Here is a 23582-nt window from a genome sequence, read left to right as displayed (position 1 = left end):
AAGTGTAAAAGATGTGACCTTTAAACAAAACAATCCTTGTAATGCACAGCGTATAGTTTGTAATGACCATTGCTTTGCCGAACGTATTTAATATCTTGTTCGCTAACTGGTGTATTGATTGTTAATGTCATCGTGATTTAGTAGAGAAGTAGTCTTGTGGCAGCTTCAACAATTCAAGGGCCCCTTTGTCCATTCATCAGCACCCCTGATTGGGCCCATGTCATGGTTAGCTGCAGGCCCAGCAGATAAAGATCAGCGGATGATTGGGCACACACATTCTTAACATGGCTGACCCGTGACATCTCAGGGGCAGGCAGGGAGCCCGTCATTATGTGTACAATGCACCGCTTTCTTCCCCCTTATCTCTGCTGATGACATTGAGAGTTTTTGCATTAACTCATTAACGAAAAGACTCATCATTAAAGGCATCACACAGGCACGGTGCGGCGGCGGTGACACCACACCCGCCACCGCAAGCAGGAATGTGTCAGAGGCTCAACGGCATGAGACCTTCTCAGTGTTTTACTTAAGATGTGAAGATCTCCAGATATGTCCCTGTTGAGATATGTCCCCCTGTTGTCTCATATATCACATATGATGTATTGGGTTTCAGTACCACTTTCTGATAAGACACTATTAGTAAGGTGTATGTAACTGGTAACTAATAGTTTTTTCAGTGTCTTTATCAGTTACTATTGATAAGAGCAATGTTTGGGTTGCCAGGTTGTAAAAGATGTCCTCCACTATAGAGCTTTTAGTTCCTTAGTATGACCTCTCCAGTGAACTGTTAGAACCTCCTGGACAGATTGAAGATCTGGATTAAAACCTGTTAATCAACAGATTATTTACATTTAAAACTGCAGTCTGGATGAGAAAGTAAGGAACTCATAACCCTTATTATTACTTATATGATTCATGTATACGTTACCAAATTTATGTATTGCGAAATTCTATAACTGCATAATTTATTATTTTCGCAAAGGAGGATTTGATGTGGATCCAGATCAGGGGCCAGATCCAGGATTTTCTTTTCTCCACTTTCTTTAACATTGTTTTTCAAAATTTTTATTGATTATTAAGAGAATAATTAATGGATCTGTATGAAAGAAATCAGGCACCTTTAGGGAACTGATATTTATGAGTGTGTGTGCAACTTTGTGCAGACCCAAAGGAACTGTTAAATTTAAATGTAGTTTCATAAGTGGACTGTTGGGCGATGGTGGATGTATGACATCAGTCAACAGGGTTTTTAAATACCTGGTAAAGCAAAACTGTTCAATTAACCTCTTTGCATTGTTTTGATTCAAACTAGATACTTAAATAAAATCAATACATAAATTACTACTAATTGTAATGATCAATGCATAAATGTATTGATCCTCAAAATATTCTGTCCTAGGAAGAAGTCTTGATAACGCTCTATATACAGTATGTGTCTCTGTGTATGTCCTATGCGTGTACATGTGTGCGAGTGCGTGCACATGCTGGATGGGAGTGCTTATGTGCAGCTCATGTGTTCATGCTGTCATTTCCACAGATTCGTCACAGCAGCCTTTTCTCTGTTGTTTATGGTTATGTCACCACAATTACAAGAGAGAAGGGGGGCAGAAATAAAGTGTCTGTGAGAGATTGATAGCTTCGGTCTTTAGTTCAATTGTAAATTAGAATAGCAAGTCCCTCTGGGATACAAGGGCTCTATTTATGATTAAGAAAGAGCCTCCATAATAGAGTGGTGGTAGAAAAGTTTGCTCCCTCTCACAAACAGGCAATTAGCTTGATGAAATGGGCCTCACTTTTTTTTCCCCGTCTGGTTATGTGAACCCATATTATAATGGGGATACTTATAGTTTATGGTTTTATTTTCACCTTGAGCTGCAAACAATGTGGTGTTTAAACAAACGGTAGCGTTTTTTTTTCTCTTGTATTAAAGCCCTGACACCACCTTTTTAAAAAATACAGTGGAATTTTGGCATAAAAACTTTTAAGGGGCAGATAAATAACATGGGTGCAGGCATACAGCACATAAATTTGATCAATATGTATTGAATTAAATTTGTTTTAGAATAAATTTTACCCCAATGCTTTTCTACAGCCTGCCACCATTATTGATAATACTTTTACTGTATATGCTGAAGATACAGATTTACTTTGCTTTGCTTTACTTTGCTTCTTCTCATAGAAAAGCATCATGTATACAGTGTTCAACCCTTTACGCCTGATCATATAATCCCTGCAATCTGAGCTCGTGTACACAGTGTTTCCACCTTCCCTTCCTCTATAAGACCTAATCCCTGCATTGTGGGCTCAATGCGATGCCACTGATGCAACCTGGCTGCACAGATTTGTCCTGTATTGTGTGCTTCCTGCAGGAGATCAGTCACACCCTGTTTTTCTTAACAGGCTGTGCTTTACTAATGTTTCAGTCATAGAGGGAAATCTGGATCAAGGAGAAGGAGCCAGGAGTTGGTGTTAGTTAACACTCTGGAGCAGTCTAATGATCTGATGAGCTATAAATCCTACTCTGAAATATGCTGTGTAAAAGGTTATTGCCTGAACCATTACAGGTAGTGGCTTTACGACAAAAAAAAACTGATCACACTGCAGGTTATTAAAGCAACAGAATACGTTTAGTAGAGTTTGTACATACATACAGTTACATGCAAAGAGCTATATGATGTAGCATTGTGTCTGTGGGGGGGGGGGGGTCCATCACTTGTTCTTAAGGTGTACACCAACACCTAACAATGAAATGTAATAACATTTATTTCCTTTTAAAAACCACCAATCACGCACTTTTCCATAAGAGTCCGAGTCTAATTTTAAAGCTATGAGACGACTGAATTGTGGGTTGTAAAATTATAAAAACGATGGCTTCAGTTGAACATTGTGACGACTTCCTGCTGCCCACTGTGGTCCTGCCTCCTCATTACTGTACACCACTGCCCTGAGCCTTTCTTTACTCAATATGTAATTTAATGGCCACCGACTGAGGGTTTGTCTTGTTGGCTGCAAGACATATACTGCATGTGCTGTCTTTATTTCCTTCACTGATATTTTTTTCCATTGCCAGCCAGACAACACATGTGTGGCCACCCTCTTCCTGACGCTTCAGCTCGAGGGCACGCACTCCTGCGCCAGCTGTTGTCATGGAAATTACACTGGTTTATAAGATTTGCTTTCAGCGCAGAAGACAGTAGTGCTCATCCAGTAGCTCTTGTCTCGCCAATGCTTACACTTAGCTAATAAGTTCATTTTTGTTCTCTGCTTTAATGCCTTCCTGCCGCTCTATGCCAGATGCTGTGTTTGCACAGCCACCGTCGGTGTTTACAGCTCTGTTACGCCGGGCGATTGATCCACAAACAGATGCGAATGTTATCCACCAAAGCTGAATCAGCCACAAGTGTCTTCTGTGCCGCGCTTTAATCACCTTCAATGCCGACGCCCCGTCTTTTAGACTGGCTTATCTTTTTTTAATTTTCTTCTTCTGAACCTCTTGAACATTAAATTCACTTTAGCTGAGTCATGAATTATAAAACAGAATGTGAAGAAAACCTCAGTGGTCCTGATGTGTTGACTGTGCTGTTCCAATCGTTTACAGCTTCTTCGTTCCTGCAACAAAATGAGAGTGTGTCGTGCTGTAAAAGGTTGAATCAGCTGCAGTAAATAGATAAAGATGCTCTTATCCTGTGTATGAAGCAAAACTAAGAATCAAATACATGAGTCCAATATAATGATTTAGTGTGTGTTACCTCAATTGAAGGTCTGATAATTTGGTACAAACCTTGTCTGGCCATTCTGATTAAAAAAATATTTGTACAATGTCTTGTACTTTTGCCTAAATAACATTCATCACATGTGACAGAGGGAGTAGAGGAGTATCATCATCAGGGATCTGTAACACTTTGTCTTCTCACAGTTTTACATGAGCCAACATAACCGCTGATGGATGGAAACCAAATGCTGTGACTCCAGCCTGTGACGTCATCATCCGGCTTCTCAGGGGAGAGAATATTTACTTAAAAGTTGCAAACAAAGTTTCATTTCACAGCGGTTCAGCATTTTATTTTAACTGTTCACATTCAGATAAGGTACCAGAGAATTCTTCTTTCTAATCTGAAAAATAGTGATCATGTATTAAGCAGTGATAAATAGCGTTAGGCATTCGGGCAAAAATATTTTGCTATTATCTTAGTGATGAATGTCTTTTACAAACTGAAAACATCTAACCTGTAGTTGGTCCCTTTTTCTCCACGTATATGAACTCCTGTGTTGGTCAATGTTCACTTGTTGTGATAGTTTAATTTAAATTTTAAAAGTAGAATACAACTCACTAAACTGCACTAAAGTTTGTAGTATAGTGTTGCACACCCTGCAGACATATGACAGATAATTAGCAACATAGACCGCAGACAAATCCTGTCATGTCTGTCTCCAGCCTCTGCGTACTATCACATGTCAACAAATCCTCTCTCCGTTTATTGTCTGTGGAGCAGGTCTGAGGTTTGACTCAGGTGACATCATCCAGCGAGTATTGATTCTCATGTAGTGAACTCTGTAAGAGCAGCTCTGCATGTCCTCATACGATGACACGGTAACCACCATCCTGTGAGTAGTTTGTTTTCTCACTGCTTTTCCCCTTTAGGTCATTTTCACACCAAGAACATCTTCTCTTCTTCTCTCAGTCGCCTCGCCGCTGTGAAGGTTTCACCAAATCCCATTCACATATTCACGTTCCATGTACTTTCTTATTCCGTTCACTGTCTCTGTCATTTCACAAGGACCATTGATCACATGGAAATTGGGTAAGAGGGAGATGTTAAGTACATATTGTCAATAGTCAGAGGCTGCTGTTTATGTGCATAGTCATATTTATTACATATTTTCACAAAGAAATATACAAGTTCCATCAATTTGGTTTAGTTACACATTAAAACTCCCGTATGCTTTGACTTAACCATACTGTTGTTCTCCTTCTTCTCAGTAATGCAGCTGAATGTAGAAAATACAGACATACTTCTCAAACAACTTCTGTTTTCTCTCAGCTAATTTTTTTATTAACTTAAATCACAAGACAGTAAAGTAGAAATTTGTTTTTCAGACAAAATCCAACTGTCTGGATTTACACCTACATACATTTCTTTAGAAGTAGTAAGACTTACAGTACATGTGATTTTTCCAGTGACAAAATTGACTGGCAATAAATATAATTAATGTAGACACCCTCCAGAAACCTAAAAAGTCTTAATCACACAACGATTGATGAAGGTATTTGTGGTTATGAATAGTTAGCCACAATTCCACTATTTCCAATCTGTCATTTCGGATGTTAATAGCACCTCTTAAAATGTAAGTGCGCAACACTATAACACTGCGTAAAGAAAAACAGGCAAAAGACACAGCTCATGTGATATCTTTAAACTTTATTAGTCATGGATGTGGTCGGTGTAACACTGCAAATTGCATTTATGCACAACACTGGTTAATTGGCTACTTCAGTCATTATCACATCCTTGGTCGTTTCATAATTGCACACGCGTCCCTGATGCATCAAATCTCTGCGTCTCCAAAATGTCCAACAACCTCCTGATGAAGTAAACAGTGTGCCGAGGCTTTAGTTGTTCACTCGTGGGTATTAGTTGATGCAGCAGGGTTTAGTTGCTCTCCAAAGCATTTAATTCTTTAATGTAAACTAACTCAATACCTGGAGACAAAAGATTTTCATGTTACAGTACAGTTTAATATTGGTAAATCTAATGATGATGAGACACTGATAATCACCATTTGCAATTATAAGTGATCACATGATAGATTATATCTGAGATTTAAGACGATCTTCATCTCAATGCGTCTGACATTCAATAGCTGAAATAGCTGAAGCTGCGTGAACACCACTACTTCAGTTTGTATACGTTTTATTCATCCCACACTTCTCCCACGTTACACCTTGAGTTACAGTAATTCAATACACTGTCTGTTGCCTTCAGGGCCACATGTGAACCATGTCTGGTTCAGGTCGGAACTGCGCCACAGCTTCCTCTCTCGTGTGTCTTCTCCCAAACTTTTTCTCTGTGAAACAAAAAGTGTGAGGCGAGTGGACTGCCCACTCTCCCTGTCTGAAAAGAAGAGGGAGGGCAGGTCACACTCGGGGAGACACATTTCACAAGTGCCCGGTGCAAACGCAGTCTCGTCCTTGTGGTTGCTCTGCAGCTCCACTGGGACAGATGGGGGCTTAAGCTGCTTTGCCGAAGGGCACTTCAGCACTAGTTCCTGAGGGTTACACAGCACTTATCACACCATTCTCCTCGCCAGACTTTACCAGTAAGTCCTCAGACTTAAACCATTGACCTTATGGCCACCACTGCTACAATGCCTCCGCCTGAAGTAATCATCACGTACGCTCCATCAATGCAGCCTTTAGCAGCCAAAACACATCATTTATCATTTACACCGCTCATTTCCCTCCACACTGCAGTTTTGATCACTTTCAGCATAACAGCCATGATTCAAACAACCAGCATTTACAAATACATTAAGAGCATGCTGGCAGTCGGCCTAAGGAGTGATCATTGAGACAAATTGATCCCTATCTGTTTAAATTGGCACTATAATCTATCATCAGCAAATTGAACAGTGAACTATCTGGGATCTATTGCCATTTTAGATAGTGGCCCTCAGGGCAAATAGACAGAGAGAGCGGGAGTGATCTTCATCGCTGAATGAGCTCTTTATAAAACTATCTCTACCACAACCACATTTTCAAATAAAAATAATCTTGTGTGATGTTCGACACCTTTTTCTTGCGCTGTACATATGTGGCTTTATATAGCCTCTGTGTGTGTGTGCATATAATTGAATTGCTCATACACTCACCACATTTACCAAAAGGGGGACTTAATGGATTTCTTTTTTAATGATAACATTTTATTATAAGGAAAGAAAAACTGAAATGATACTTAAAAAGTCAAGTCATACTTTTGTCATTTAATTCTGTAAAGAAAACACTTAAGAATAATTTATTCAACCAGTAAAAACTCATTATTAGCTATATAAGAGCATCAACACATTTTTGGGAAATTTAAGATGTAAAATTAATTATCACCAGTTATTTTTTGCCTTCACATTTCAAAAAGATCTTTTACCCATATTAAACTTAAATGTTAAAATAACTCTATACTTTTGCTGATGTGATATCTCGGTTATATTCCCTCCTATATGATCATCTACATGATATGTGAGTGTATCCTATAAAAATAACTCAAAACTGTTTTTTTCTCAACAAATATTATTTAGGCTTATACCTAAATTCAGCTACATGTACAAATATACATTTAATTAATTGGTCTGGTTTTACTTTTTTCATCTTTTCCACACAAGCAACATCCCAACATCACCATGAGGCTCTGAGGAGACAAGAGATAAAAAGAAAAAAAACCTTTACTAGAGAGTTAAAGGCTACTGATTGATATGCAATGCAGCACATAAAAATGTCATGACATGTGGGGCACAGCCACCATCAATCAAGTGATCTTTATCAAGCAGGAAAAACACAATCTGTGTGTTAGAGAGTTTTGCATAATGAAAGTAAGTTGGAAATGTTCAATTCTATACCAGAAACAAATGAAACCTGTTGCGTGTTTTTTAAAAAAGAAAAAAAGCAGTTCATCTTTTTCTGTTATCTACAGTGGATTCCTCTGTTTTGAGATATATTTCATATTATCAGCTTTTTCAGTTGTCAGAAGTGACCAACGTTTCTCTTTTCTCGATGTGTTTTTTAAGTGGGACAATTAAGTTTCTGTGCTGATTCCACAGTCATCTAATTCAATCAGACTCTTGAAGTTGATTAGCCTGGTTAACCTTTGCTCCCGCGCGGGTCTGGAGGGGTTAATCAGGCCGGGAACTCGCAGACCCCCGGGTCAGGATCCCTCTATCTGCATGAAGGACTTGCTGAAGGCAGAGATAAGATTAAAGTCAACTTTTATTTCACTTTCTGGCGTTTTGCGCGAGTGTGAGAGCGGATACACTCGCCGCCAGCAGGACGATCTTTTCAAACATCTCTGTCTCAAGGCGCTTTTAAGAAGTCATGTGCGTGTAGGATATTTTTACCGCTGCACGGAGGGTGTGAAGTTTTCCTCTGGAATCTTTTGACTTTATGTCGTCGTGACCGCCGCGCGCCTTTTTGCGCATGTATGCGGTTTTACCAATCTCGGTGCATGCGTCTCTTTAACCTGATGCGTGAGTGAAAGCATTTTTTTTTTTTTTCCCCCTTCGTTTTTCTTTGCACGCCCGCAAATCGCCACCGTTATCTCCGCACCATCGATTAATTTAACTGCACTTATCCCAATCAGCAACATCTCCACTCCTGTGTTCCGGAGCGTGCGCTTTGTTTTACTAACAATAATAAAGTGATTTAGTCCTTCCTTGCTCCTGGAGCATGGGAAATCATTACGCATCCAGCCATTTGTGTGTGTGTGATTGGTAAATATTTAGTGCAGGCGACATCCTTCTGTCTCGTCTTAATCGATACCAGCCCCGTTGTGCCGCGCTTATTATTATTGTAGTTGTGCGTGTGTGCGTGAAGGCTCGCTGAGCACATTCTGCTTTTATTCGTGCGGCTGAATGGAGAACAAATCCTCACACACAGGAAAGTTTCAAATAAAAACTGCAGCAACTCTGGGGCTTTTTAAAATAGCAAATCAATCACGATGGGGTGGAAATGCAAAGGCGTGAAAAAGGTGCAATTAATATAGATTTCTATGAGGTTAATTAAGACTGTAATTCATTAATTATTCTATTATTTTATTCTCTGCACAACACATAATTGCTGGAGGTGTGTAGCTGTTAAAAATATATATTATTGTTTGTTTATATAATATATACACAGCAATTAAATATTGGAATTAATTATATTAATTTAATAAGAATTTATAGGCTCCATCTACTGGATATTTTCTCCCAGTTAATTTGAATTTGATGCCGTTTTAATTACCTCTCTAATCACAGCTCTGGTTGTGCCTTTACTTCCAGACATTGCATTTAATTTCCAATAAGCACAATATCACAACGCTCGCCATGCTTAAAGACAGGTGTCTGTTCTGACTTCAGCCCCCCCCCTCTCCTCCGGCAGCCCACACAAAGCAGTGCGAGGAGCGCCGCGGCCACATCACAGTGCAGGAGAGGGGAAAGACGCACAGGATCTCTGCTGCTCGCTGTCCTCTCCGCCACCTCTCATCTCCAGAGGCAGCCAGATGAACCTCCCTGCTCTGCTCGGACGTCAAACGTTGTATTTCCAATTCCTCGCTCAACAGCACATGACGTGAATCAGTTGCTTTGGTGTCGGCTCGCCAAAGTTTTTGCATGATCAGACATTGCAGTTTTCCAATAAACAACGTGCTGCTGGGTTTTTTTTTTTTTTTTGGTGTTTGCTCCCGGAGAGGAAGCTCTGCCCGGTTCAAAACGAGAAGACTAAATATATTCTGAATAAGAGAGGGAGAGGGAGAGAGAGAAGATGATGCATCCCGCTACGCACGAATCTGCAGCATATGCATTTGGTAGGTTTGTTACTATAAGAACCTCCTGCCTCACTCTCACCATCAAATATACAGGCTGACTTTATGAATGGGTGTTTGCAGACTATAGCGGGTCTCGTTGTGATCATCATATAAGTTCACACTCTGGTTAAAAAGGCGATAATCTGACAGTCTCTCGCATTTAGCGCGCACTGTGGATGTGTCGTTTACGCACGTTATTAGGCGCTGCCTGCTGCCCGTTCGCTCATCCACACGAGATGTAACGTCGAGCACAGGAATAAAGCGTGGCTACTTTTTCTCATTCATCATAATAAAGTGTGCAAAATGTTATACTTACCGTTTGGAGCAAATCCGCCTCCTCGACGAGTCGATCTCTTGCGCGCGTAATTGTGTTAATTATTATTATCTACAGACTCTCCACGCTCGCGGGATCTGTAAATAAAAAACCGACAAAATAGTCATGCAGACAAAACATCATCGGCTAATTTGTTTTAGAATAAAAGACACAATTGGTGTAAATACCACCGCTGGGCTTGCCTGAAGTGGCAGGGAAAAAAAGGAAAAGTAAATCCAACTTTGGCAACTGTCAAAGCTTTGCCGTCCAAGTCATGTAAAACAGAATTTAAACAAACAGGCGTCAGTTTAAAATGGTGCTCGTTAGTTTGGTCGATGCGAGAGACGAGACTGAGGCGGTTTGCTGGTCGGATCGCTCCTCTAAATTGAATCTTATTTGAAAAGCAAAACGAAATCATACGCTAGGGGGCACCCATATACTGTAGTACATCCTGGGACGATGATACACGCTGCTGCTGCTGCTGCTGGTGGTGGAGGTGGAGGTGGTGCTGCTGCTGCTTCCTCTGTGGATTGACACACAGCTCAGGCTCCATGTTCATCCGTGTGGAAGTTTTACCTGCAGTTCAACTTTTGATGGCCTCGTGGTGTGGTGAAACTTACTCGTGATTAAATCCAAGCGTTAACAACAAAAAAGATAAACCATGTTGGGCAGCTACTTTTACACGCATCCTCCACTGTGTGTTCATTATATTTATTACGAGGCAACACCTGACAGCCATCACTGTTAACAGCTTTGTTTTACAATGTTGTTTATCAGAAAATAGCGTCCATACGTGTCATCCTAACCTTAACGTGAAGGGCACGGGCCTTTGACCTCAAGTGACACTTTCGGTGAAACGGTCTCTATTTAAAGCTATAGTCCCTTCACGTTTTGGCCCCATAGGCTCCTGTGAGACCCAGATTTGTATTTATTCTATCCGTCCTGACCCTGCATGTGAGTTTGGTGTGTTTGTGGTCAGGGGGATTAGACGGGTACAGCGGGCGGCCACAGGATGTCAGTGGACTATCATAACATTTATATAAGAGGTGTGGACTGTGATGAATGGGACCTGGTTTGATTAGAGGCACTAATAGGTATATTAGCCTGTACATATATAGAGAATGCAGATGGCATTCAGTATAATGGTCTTGATCACCCAGTGGGTGACCCTTCTCAATGTCTGGCTCTTAAGTGTCCACCTGCTGTTTTGTTTACCAATATAATTTCAAAATAATGTTTATAATCCTAATATAACAGCATAATTTTCACTGTTTTTGTGTGTATTTGTTCAAAAGTGGAGTCTGTCTATATAGCTGCCTGACGGAAGAAAAATAAAGGTACAATGGAAAGATGTATTTTTATTGTAAGGATGAATCATGTCCAGAGAAAGGATATTGCATATATTTATGGGGCTGCAGGATATACAGTGGCACGATATGAAGCAAATAATTAAATTAGATTTTATTTTTATAAATATTATTTCCCACTGAAATTCTAAGATTTTTACCGGGCGTGCATGTAAAGTCTCGAGTGACTGAGAAACACGTCTCCTTTTAGGACCAAGCGGCCCTCTCGACCTCCACGCTGGCTCTGGCAAGGTACCAAGTAGCACAAGTGCCGAGCAGCCAATGAGGGCCGGGGGGCGGTCCCCGAGCTCTGACCAGTCAAACACACTCTCCTTCCTTATATGGCAGCAGATCTCCATGGTAACGTGTGCTAAGTTGCAGCAGTCGTGTCAAAGTTCACTATATAGAGGCTCAGTGAGCTGATCAGAGAGAAAGCATTCAGCCTGCCCGGCTCCAACCAAATCACTTCCTCACCTCCGCCTTTTTAACATATTCCATCACTTTCTATCTTTATTCTTCTCTCCTGTTATTTCTCTGTGCACGGAGGAAGGTTCTGCAGGTTGTGATCTCTGCGTGGTTTTTTTTGTTTTTGTTTTTCGGTGCTTTCGCTTTTTTCGCTGGAGAGAGGGGAAGAGAGTTTGTCTTCATATTCCCGGACTCTGAAATCTTTTTTGGCTTCAGCTGCGCGCTTCCCTGGCGCTGCCTCACAAGAAGAAGAAGAAGAAGAAGAAGGAGGAAAAAAAAAAAAAATCAGAAGAGGAAGAAGACGCGTTTTTTTTTTTTTTTTTAAACCCAGTTGGTGATTTTCTTCAAGACTTGTGCTGGAACTTGATAGTCGGTGCTCACCAGTTGTTCTGTGCTGCTGCTGCTGCTGCACCAACCTGCTCCATGATCCGCTGATAGTCCTCTGCTACCTCGGCTGATTATCTCAATATTTGCCCTCCTCTCCCATTGATGGCTGTGCTGGATGGCTGACTGTAAGCGCCCCTGGACTTGGCCTTTAAGCGCAAGGCAGCGACTCAGCTCGCCATCGCATCAGTTTTGAAAAACGTGCTTCGCAACGTCTCCCACAGCAATAAACCGACAGTTTCCCGGAGGTTCACAGTGGATCCGACGTAGGCTAGACTTGACGTTCCCCGTGCCTGGCTGTTCAAATCACAGTTGCTCGCGTTTCCCCGAGACGTCTGTTCACCGCGACACCAAAACGGCAGACAAAAAGTTTCTTTACGTTGACTGATAGATATGGCAATGGTAGTGTGGAGAGGCTCCCAGGACGATGTGGCTGACACCCAGGGCACCCTTTCCTCGCAGACCCAAGGAGGACTATCCCTGCCCACCCCTCAACCAGGCCAGTTGAATCTGTCATCCTCTCAGGTCGCCCCTCCGACCCCTCAGACTCCGGTGCAAGGACCCCCGAACAACACGCAGTCCACGCCGACGAACCAGACGACGCAGCAGTCGGAGAAGCAGCAGCCGCAGCACATCGAGTGCGTGGTGTGTGGGGACAAATCCAGTGGCAAACACTACGGCCAGTTCACATGCGAGGGCTGCAAGAGCTTCTTCAAACGGAGCGTACGACGGAACCTCACGTACACATGCCGTGCCAACAGGAATTGTCCAATCGACCAACACCACCGCAATCAGTGCCAGTACTGCCGCCTCAAAAAATGCCTGAAAGTCGGCATGAGACGGGAAGGTATTGGGATTTTTTGTTTTCTCATCCGTGTATGTGTGTGTAAACATGTAGGGCTCTCCACACATGAAACCGTGTAGCCTCTGTAATGTCGTCCTCCATAGCCTTGTTCTCTCTCTCCCTCTCTCCCTCTCTCCCCCGACTCTTCCCTCCAAGGCTTTGCGGCTGGAGCGCGCCATGGAGCCGCTCTGTGATGTGGTGGAGACGGGGCTCGCCGGATCGTCCCTTTTTAGCGTCGCCTCGTAGCCGGTGCATTTCACAAATAGCTCAGATCCGACCCAGGGCGATCGAATTCACATTTATGAGGAAAGCACACGGCCGCAGAGACACATCTGTACTGAGTAGATTACACAATATACAAGCCCTCTGCGCTATTATGGCGAGTGTCGAATTAAGACATAGCGTGTTTCAGGCTACGTCTCCCCACGTCCTGCTCCCCGCGACGAAAAGCCGGACACCGGCTCCATTCGAGCGCACAAAGCCTCCGCACCTCCGCAAGAATTTAGCTGAATATCAGGGTCGAAAATAGGCCTGTGTGCCCGGCAGAAAGAGATGAATTGCTAAGTAGGTTAAGGGTTAAACATGCAAGGTCTCTCTTGCCCTCTTTGTGTTCCTGCACAGCCCAGCTCATGTTGCTGTGGCTGAATAACATCATTTTCCAGCTATGTGTTCAACGTGTTCACAGCTCATCTCCAGTGTGTGTCCTCATACTCTGTGTCATTGTTATCACTGCAACCCGTTTAAAACTCCTGCAATGATAGAATATATGGGTACATGTGTGTTAATATATATATATTCCAATAAATGAGTGTGTGTGTGTGTGTGTGTGTGTGTGTGTGTGTGTGTGTGTGTGCGTGTGTGTGTGTGTGTGTTGTTATATTCAACCCATGTGTCGTCTGCCATGTAATCCTACAGTTGTTTGATAATTTGTAGAATTCAGGCTTCAATATCTGCAGTTTCTCTTTTTACTGCAGCGGTGCAAAGGGGACGGGTGCCACCCACACAGCCACATCATGGCCAGTTCGCCTTGACAAATGGAGACCCACTCCACTGCCATTCCTACTTATCCGGATATATCTCTCTTCTGCTGAGAGCGGAGCCCTACCCGACGTCCCGGTATGGCAGCCAGTGCATGCAGCCCAACAACATCATGGGCATCGAGAACATTTGTGAACTAGCGGCCAGGATGCTCTTCAGTGCCGTGGAGTGGGCCAGGAATATTCCCTTCTTTCCAGACCTCCAGATCACAGACCAGGTGGCTCTGCTGAGGTTGACGTGGAGTGAGTTATTTGTGCTCAACGCCGCGCAGTGCTCCATGCCCCTGCATGTGGCTCCTCTCCTGGCGGCGGCTGGCCTTCACGCCTCCCCCATGTCCGCGGACAGAGTGGTGGCCTTTATGGACCACATTAGGATCTTCCAGGAACAAGTGGAAAAGCTCAAGGCTTTGCACGTTGACTCTGCTGAATATAGCTGCTTAAAGGCAATTGTGCTCTTCACCACAGGTAAGACAATAGACCGGCACACTCCCAAGTTCAGCCTGTGTGACTGTCACTAACATGCACACTGACACCAGCTAAATCATTGCTGACCTAAATATATCTGCACTGGCTGGAGGTTGTTGCTTGTCTTAGATGAACACACTTGCACCCCTGCTGCCTTCATGGTCAAGGATTTTTGGGTTTTGGGCCCCAGGCTATTAAATTATAAAAACCACTTGGTTAATCAACTGATTCATCAGACACATACACGGGGCTAAACTGGAAATTGTAGCATGACCACGCAAGAGATTTCTTAATTAAACTGACAGCAAAACACAGGAACGTGCAGCCCGACTGAATAAGCTCCAGTTAAATAAGTCTGGTATCACACACACACACACACACACACACACACACACACAATAATTACCTTGAGCATCATAAAAACAAATCTAGCTCTCGGCTCACTTTTTCCCTGTTAAACAGAACCCAATAGCTCGCAGATGAATTGCATCACTTTGATTATTTTTTTCCGCCATTTATCAATGTGTGTATAGCCCACGTCTTGTTTGTATGGAATGACAGATATAAATGATGTCAGGCTCCGAGGGGGAGGGGGATAGGAGAAAAAAAAGAAAAAAGAAAGACAAGCCTAATGTCCCATTTGCACACAGTAAAAACAAGGCGCAGGTTTCAACGCTCTCTTGTCGCTTAGTGGGGGCCAGAAAATAAAAAAAGCCAGTAGGACCCATGCACACCCTGCAATTGCAAAACATGTCAGCATCTAACAGCACGGGGTGATGCTGAGCAGTGACAGGAGAGGCGGCTTTCATTTTTATTTGCAGAAATATTCTCTCTGCGCCTTGTAAGGACTCGAGGCGTCTCTGGACCTGCTCCAGAACTGCAGGTCATGACCCAAACTTCCCCAGCTATTTTGTTACATTAGCTCCGCCATTACAAGGGGAGGGGTGGGGGGGGGGGGGGGGGGGGGGGGGGGGGGGGGGGGGGGATACGTGTGGAAGAGATTTACAGGGTTTCACCGTATAGACTGAATGCATGTCTTTGAAATGATATCATACCTGCGAGCCATCAGCCTCATGTATTTCATTTGGCTCGAGCAGCTCGCTATTGTTCTCGTGGTGGCTTGTTAGCCGATTCTAAAATAATCACATTTCAGGTCATTGCATTTTATTGTGGAGCCTTCATAAGGCCACGGTGGCTTAATTTGTCTCGTCCATATTACCTGCGTCCCGGAGGCTCGAACATGAGAGCGGTGTGCCGGGGCTGCAGTGGCACGCCTTTTTTACTACTTTTGGGTGGTTTGGTTGTTGTCGTGCGTAAACTTTACAAACTTAACCAATGCGCGCACAAGCGTTTTTTTTTTTTTGGCACACAATCAGCAGCCGCCCACATGCAGCAGCACAGATAGTGATTATGCGTCTCTCATGGTATATATGACGGCAGCTCCGTAGGCTATGGGCCCTTTTTTTTCTCCAAGCTAAATCTCTGCTCCACTAAAGGTCAGTAGGTCTCCCTGTCTCTCCCTCTCTCCCTCCCCCTCCTCTCCGCCTCGCTCTGCCGCTGACTGAGAGAGATACAGGCCCATGTTAAACACACTCTTTAGCTATGGATCTGCGTATTTATTTGCTTTTCGTGTTTTAATAGAAGGGCTTTGTCGAGGAAAGCCACCGAGCTACATTCGCCTGTAACCGCAATGAAACAGGGGACACGGAATTCACCTATTTACATTTGCTTCTTAGCTGTGGCAAAAAAAATGTATTATTATGTTTAATTTCTGTGTATTTATATTTGAAAAATATAATGTGTATTTTTATAGTAATATATGCTGCCACAAAAGTGTGGAGCTATGATTTTAACTTTAGTGTTTTAATTAATTGTCTACCGCCATGTTAATATATCGAGCAGTTATTTATACAAATTATTCCCATACACTGAAAAAATATCTGCACATTTGACTTAAAAACAATATTAGAGATTTAATAAAAAATACTTTTACATATGAGATAGCAATAATAATTTGTGACCGTAATTGCTTTTTAAAAGCTGTGACAGGGCCATCAGTTTGCGCCATGTCTGTCACCACATGGTGGATAAAGGCTCCTCGTGAGAGAAACACTTTATTAATGTTTATTTGCTTTCCCCCCCCCCCCCCCCCCCCTCTCAGATGCTTGTGGCCTCTCAGATGTGGCCCATGTGGAAAGTTTGCAGGAGAAGTCCCAGTGCGCCCTGGAGGAATATGTCCGGAGCCAGTATCCAAACCAGCCAACACGGTTTGGGAAGTTGTTACTCCGCTTGCCTTCCCTCCGCACAGTCTCCTCCTCGGTCATAGAACAGTTATTTTTCGTCCGATTGGTAGGTAAAACCCCAATTGAAACTCTCATCAGGGATATGTTGCTGTCGGGGAGCAGTTTTAACTGGCCTTACATGTCAATTCAGTAAACCAAGAAGGAGACGAACAAACAAAAGGTGGGGTTGGAGGCGGGGGGCGGCGGGGTGGGGGTGGGGGGGGGGGGGGGGGGGGGGCTGCGAGACTACAATGATTATAGCTGCTTTTGTGGAAGGAATAAAAAAGCAACCGGCTGTTACACGGGGCTGGCTTTCATGAAGAAAGACATTGACGTAAATGACTGTGAATCCCCCCCCTACTCCAAAAAAAGAAAAAGAAAAAAAATTGAGACATCCACTGAACTTTCAAAATGGCAGATACAAGCTCCCAGTGTTCATGCAGAACAACCTGTGTCGATCCATTTTATAATGAAAGAAGAAAATAAGGAGGAAAAAAAAGGAAATTTTGTTCATCCTTATGAGGAAAAATTTAAGTATTAAGTGCATTTAAAAATGATGATTTGGGTAAAAGGAGAAAAAAAAAACTGGAGAAAGGGAAAAATACGAAACGTGAATTTTCTTTTTTCTCTAATGACTTGTCCTGTGTCCATGTATAGCTGTGTTTTGTACTTTCTTTGTTCCTCCTTTCTGGTTCCAAACCGGCCTATGTGATTTCTGTAGTACAGGTGTTGTTATTTTCTAAGACAATGATTTTTATTTGAAAATGGTGAAATAATGTTTGAAAAAAAAAAGGAAAAAAAAGTTCTATAAAGAATTAAAACCACAGCAATAGGAGTATAGGCTTATAATCTAGGCTTAATGCTGCAAGCGCACTTATAATCTTAGGATGACCATTACCATCTAGGGAAAAAAGTTTTTGGGGGGAGGGGGCTCATGTTCAACTTTATGATCCAGCGCAAACATTTTTGCTCTTTATTAATATGAAGTTATTGGATCCACTTTTATTTTCCCACTACTGTCCACATATTTAAAAAAACAAAAGGTTGATTTGACACAATTAAAATTATTTGGCCCCATGTCATTCAGCTCTAAATATTTGGCATCAGTTCCCCAATTGGATACAATGTAATAAAAAAAATAAAGTCCTACAAGTTGCATATACCGATGAAGTTTTAAAAAACATTTCGCCACATGTGCACGTAAGAGCGTTTGCAGTAGTTGCAACTGCATTGAAAGCATAAACTGACTTGTTTAAGAATCTATTGCAGAGGTCAAGGGTCATAAAAGTTTGAAGCCTAGCCAGAGTAGTGTTTTAATAGCAGTATTATTAAAGCGTCCCTGAAATGTCACCCTTTATTCACTTCAAGCATTAAGTGCCTGACAAGCATGATGTGATTTCTTATCAAAACCTTGTTAAAGTAGGCCTACAACATTTCTTTGGGGGGGGAAACAGACATTCAGATTTGAGACTTCAGTCGTGTGTTTGACTTGAAGAAGAAGAGGAGGACGAAAACAGACACTGATTAGAGGCAGTATTCTTGTAAATATAGGTCAATTCATTTCAACGAGTTTTTTCCTTTATACAAAGTATATGTGATTAAGAAAAAAAAATCTGTGGTTGCCATTTTTTTTTCTCGGTAATACAACGTCTTCAAAATTGAGTGGCAGACTTAGCTAGTAGCACTGAAAGTTCTGTTTTTAATGTATATACATATTACTACAAAATGTTTTCTTTTTCATGTATATTTAGACTGTGAATGCATGGCCACAGGTCGCTAACCTATTTTACCTTTGATATATAAATGTAAATGTTTTCTCTCTCTCTCTCTCTCTCTTTTTTTTTTTTTTGACTGTATAGATATAATCTGTGCATTCAGTACACTAGCCCTTGTATTTAAAGAAACAGAAAAAAAAGAAAGAAAAGAAACGACGTTCATTGTTAGGCTGCAGACTTAAAACAGGGTGAGCAGGTTCGGAAAAGGAGTATGATATTTTAACTTTAGTGTTATTTGCTCCTTTTTGTTCTGGTCTTTTGACAGGTGCCGTGGTGTGCGTGAGCGTGCGCGCGTGCGTGCGAGAATGAGTGCGTGCGTGCGTGCGTGCATTTGGAAGCTAGCAAAAAAAAAAAAATACATTTCTTTTTTTTGTTGTTGTCCTTGTTTTGGAGGCTTTTCTTCCACACACAGAGAAACACCATGTTGTGGTTGAATTAAAAAGGGATCACTGATTGAACACTGATCTTCGGCTGTTCGTGGCCACATATGGACCAGAGAATGATACATGATTGTAATTATGAACAGTTTAAACTGACCCACGTTTTTATATAAATATATAAAAATATATGACTGCAGGGTATTGATAACGTATAGATACTTTTTTTATTATTATTATTAATTGCAAGTGATATATGTGAGTGTGTGTGAAAGTTTATAGTTGAACACAATTCTTGTTTGTTTGTGTTAGCTTATTGTAAACAAGCATTCTGCTGTAAATTTGTTCTTGGTATTAAATTATAATTTATGAATTTGAAATCACCAGCTTTTCCATGTTTCCTTACTCTCTAACGTGCGTGTGAACTTGTCCTTGCGTGTGCGTGCGCGTGTGTGTGGTCGGTTGGGGTGGGGGGCGGTGGGGTGGAAGGGGGTGGGGGGTGGAGCGGAGTCAATTTGCTGTGGCAGGATGTTGCCCTTTTGCCCTATGAAAGTGATTAATGAATTACAAAATAATTAATCAATCAGCCAACAGGCCCGTCCAACGCCTTCACTCGGTGGTTTTTAGCCGCAGAAGCTTTTATTACAATAAATATTTTTATTATCATTATTATTATTGTCTACAAAAATGGCCGCTCTGCAATTCAGCTCATGGGGGGAAATAATGGAGTGACGGTGGCTGCCTGTCAAACTGTAGAAACACTCCACAACAGATGTAATAAGGTGCTGTGCCTCAGCAGATAATAAGATTTCATAACAGTCCACACCCTCCTCCTCCTCCACCTCCTCAGACGGGACAGGGACTGTGCAGGAAAAACCCAACCCAGCCTCCCCGCCGCTTTATTTGCGGAATACACTTTCACCTTTGGACGCTCGCATAAATATTAATGGGACGAAATCATAAATATAGTGCGAATATAGCATGAATGGAAGCATCCAAATAATCAGAGTTATTCTAAAAGAGAAGGGGGGGGGGGGGGAAGAAAAAAGTTAAAATTAAATTTCTGAAAATCTAATTGCTTTCTATTTATATTACTGACTGGCTGTTATGGGCGTTATTGTGGTCTACAGGTATTTTATTTTACTTTCAGCCGCATCGCTGAGCTTCAATAACAACACTGCAAGTTGCTGAACGCTGTATAATGTATTTTTGCCTTCTGGTATGTGTACCATACATATAAAGAAGTACATGTGTGTGTATATATATAAACTTGTGATGGGTTTAAATGTCAATCACTTACGCGCGTGTTCTTGTGAAGCTATAAACATTTGGCCTATCAGTAATTATTAGTAATATTGGCTTAGTTGAGACTTAAGCTTGAATTAGCCTTGTTGTATAGAGAGAGGCTTAATCAGGAAGCCAACTTTACCACGGCCTCTGCTACTGCTGCTGCTGCTGCTGATGGTGATGATAATGGGGGTGTGTGTTTGTGTTGGTGTGGTTGTGTGCGTGGTGTGTGGTTGCGTGTGCTTCTGTTGCTGTTGATGAAAATGATGATTATGATGCTGATGGTGGTTTCTCCTCGGCTCCTCGCTGTTTGTTCACACGCTGAACGTTTCACTGCCCCTGAGGTGTAACATCACACACTGGGACCAGTCTGAGCCCATTTGATAAGGCGAGGTATAGACATCAGCCTCCGAAACCACCTTCACCACCAGCACCGCTCAGCCGGTGGGATTTCAGTGGAGCTGTATTTACAGCATCTGCACCGTCTCCCTCCAGATATTTGTCCTGAAACCTCAGAATCTTCCGCAGAGCTTCATGGCGCGTTGGGACGAGTTGGACCTCAGCTCTGCTCGGGCTGATCTCAGTTGACAGAGCGTGATGCATGTGCTGGACTCTGTAATTTCTACTTCTACTCCTTCATCAGCGTTGCACAAAAAACTAATGAGCTGGAACTCGTTGCGACGTCACTTATATTTACGTCCGTGTGACGTGAAAACTTTTTTGACACACGAGCCGGTCTATAGGACTTTACACAACCACCCACCCACTCGCCCAAAAAACCCCGCACGCGGTCCCTGAGGGTGCGGGCGTGCAGGGGATGCTGCGGGGCCGGGCTGTGCGTGCAGTCGAGTCTGCTGCTTTACGTTTGTCCAGGTTTACACACTGAAGCTGAGAACTTATTTAGGGCTCACGGGCTATTAGTGGGGCTATTTGTTTAATAAGATAAGGATACGGTTTGCTGTCTGATACACACACACACGCACAGGCGTCTGCACAGTTAAGCGACAAATATGCACATTATTTGCACCTTGGCACTATCCCTATGACAAATTAGCGCGTATAACATGCGTTTTATTGCATCTGGGCTGAGGCACCGCAGCTCATCTACAATGTATCACACAAGTCAAACGTTTAGCAAGGTGGGACACCTGTTCCTAATGTGTCACTGCACTGGCTTTGAATAACTATTCATATTATTAATATTATTAGTAGTTTGTTATAAAATGGTGCTGAAGCCTTAATCAGCTGAGAATGTGATTCTCTTTGATGTTCTTTGATGTTTAAAAACAACTTTATATTCTTATTATATTTATTAATTTATTTTAAATTTCTGAACATTCTTCCCCGTTATCTAAGGCCATTAAAATAAATTGCTTTTTTCCCCACTCCTGCTCAGGGCACATGCAGGGCTTCCCTGCGTCCTGCCCGTAAATGTAAGAAAAGTGTGCCATCTACCCGCGGTCGCTGGAACTGTAGCTTTATCCTGAGACCTCGGAGACCTCGGCTCATTTTTTAACACAAAAGGAATAAAGCGGACGCAGGCGCCGCAGAAGCTGCCGCAGGCGATTACACTGTAACTAGTAATGTGCGTTTCAAGCACCTGTCATCACTGTGTAGATCCAGTTCGTAGATCCACTCTGTAGATCCACTGTGTAGATCCACTCTGTAGATCCACTCTGTAGATCCACCCTGTGTCCACCGCGGCTGTCTGTGGGGCAGCTGAAGGTTCGGGCTGGTGTGCGGCCACTGACCTGAGTGTAATGTGAAGTTTTAACATGTTCAGAACAAGAAGAAGCGAAGAACGTTACAGAAAAACAAGAGATGTATAAGAAACTTTGTTACAACTTTATTAAAATAACACAGCCCACCCACCCCATCCCTAAAAAGAAAGATTGTAGGCCTATTATTAATAATAATATTAATAATAATAAAATAACATTAATACGAATTTTATTGATAATGATGATATTAATTATTTAACCGCGTTTAAACGTCATACTTGTGGAAAATAAAAATATTGTGGACACTGTCTCATCCAAACCACTGAATCCTCTCAGCCCCTTTAAATACGATTATTATTTAGCCTGCTGGATTTCTCCTATTTAAAGTTTTGATTTATGGTCCAAAAGGGTCCAATCAACAGCAAGATGGTTCTTAAATAATGAAAATAAAAAAAACTGACTTTAAAAAGTGGAGCAGCGCTTTGTGGAGATATAAATATAGAAGATAAACGATATAAACTGGAGCTGAAGAGTGTGAATATACCTCATGTGGAATTTCTCCACAGCTATTTTAGTTTCCTCAGAAGCCAGGCGCGTTCACGGTGAGCATATCTCAGTGCCAGTGGAACACAACAGTGCCTGTGATCGTTTGAATATTGCATCCCAAGTAAACCCAATCACAAGCCACTAGCCTGTGTGAGCATGAGTGGCGCTTATGGTCTATTATAGTGAGAAATGATTTTAGGACTGAAAGAGGACTAAACTCTGATGGAGACGCGGACCAGTGAGTGCAAATAATATATCTGCCCAAAGCTTTACAGGAGGGAGACTGCACCTTCTCTTCAGAGCACGAGCACGAGCACACACGCACGCACACACACACACACACACACACACACACACACACACACACACACACACACACACACACACACTCAGCGCTGAGCCAGAGGGATGATTTGAAGAGACCGCAAACACTCTCCTGGATATTAGACTGCAGCCCCTCAGCCTCCCAAACCAGAGCGCATTATTTCATCAGCACCACTTCATAGGTATTGATCGATATGGGCCTACATCTTGTATCGATTTGCTACTATGGGGTACATAGATACTTTATTAAGATCCCCATTAGGTGCACCGCACCGCTTGTCAGTCTTCCAGGGGTCGCGGTGGGAACGTTTCAGGCTCGTCGCTCTCGAGGAGTTTTGGAGCCTGGGAGTGAAGACACGCACGTGCGCGCACACACACACAAAGACAGAGTTTAAGTTGGACATCACGTGCTTTTTGAAAAGCATCGTGTGTGTGTGTGTGATTAAGAAATCACCGATTGAGTCAACTTAATTGACAATCACGCAGGTCTGAGCACCGTGTTCAGGTGTGTGTGCAAACCCCGATGACGACGACGATGATGATGATATTACACATTAGCTTATTCGGACTTAAAAGCTCTAATAAAATAAACTTCCCCACAATAAACCGCACGAGGCCTGCGGGTCACTCCACACACCGCACTGCCCTCACGCGCTGATGTCTTTTTATTTTCTTCTTGTGCGTGTGTGTGTGCGTGAGCGTGTGCACAGCGCAGCCACAAACTGTAAAAATGTATTTGTTGTAATTCTCGTTTATGCTGGTGGAGGCATATAAGGTTATTCTCCCGTCCACTCTTCATCATCTTCATCATCAACCTCATTTCCACCAGAGCGTCACTCATCCACACATTCCACAGGTGAAAGAAAAA

The 23582-nt window shown here is 42.5% G+C and overlaps 1 protein-coding gene across 3 annotated transcripts; it reads left to right on the top strand.

Annotated features, from left to right (window-relative positions):
- The first annotated feature begins 9160 nt into the window (after positions 1-9160).
- nr2f2 (nuclear receptor subfamily 2, group F, member 2) lies at positions 9161-19219 on the top strand. 3 transcript variants are annotated; one of them, XM_034587813.1, is made up of 3 exons: positions 9161-9548; positions 13875-14402; positions 16564-16838. In XM_034587813.1, exons 1-3 carry the CDS (start codon positions 9506-9508, stop codon positions 16836-16838), a joined length of 846 nt encoding a protein of 281 aa, XP_034443704.1. In that variant the 5' UTR covers positions 9161-9505. The 3 variants fall into 3 exon arrangements, with proteins under 3 accessions (XP_034443704.1, XP_034443702.1, XP_034443703.1); XM_034587811.1 differs by lacking the exon at positions 9161-9548 and adding an exon at positions 12450-12903 and having other exon boundaries at positions 13857-14402; positions 16564-19219; XM_034587812.1 differs by lacking the exon at positions 9161-9548 and adding an exon at positions 12450-12903.
- Positions 19220-23582: the final 4363 nt, after the last annotated feature.

This window comes from Hippoglossus hippoglossus, chromosome 6, assembly GCF_009819705.1.
Source record: "Hippoglossus hippoglossus isolate fHipHip1 chromosome 6, fHipHip1.pri, whole genome shotgun sequence".
In the NCBI taxonomy this organism is placed as follows: Eukaryota; Metazoa; Chordata; class Actinopteri; order Pleuronectiformes; family Pleuronectidae; genus Hippoglossus; species Hippoglossus hippoglossus.
Note: the sequence above shows the minus strand (reverse complement) of the source record. Positions and strands in the feature narration are given on the sequence as shown.

What these genes read in the sequence shown, in the direction of transcription:
- nr2f2 (XM_034587811.1), top strand. Translation starts at nt 12,450, where the DNA reads ATGGCAATGGTAGTGTGGAGAGGCTCCCAGGACGATGTGGCTGACACC. An exon ending in AGTCGGCATGAGACGGGAAG is followed by an intron (nt 12,904 to 13,856) that starts GTATTGGGATTT and finishes CAATATCTGCAG; the next exon opens with TTTCTCTTTTTACTGCAGCG. An exon ending in AATTGTGCTCTTCACCACAG is followed by an intron (nt 14,403 to 16,563) that starts GTAAGACAATAG and finishes CCCCCCTCTCAG; the next exon opens with ATGCTTGTGGCCTCTCAGAT.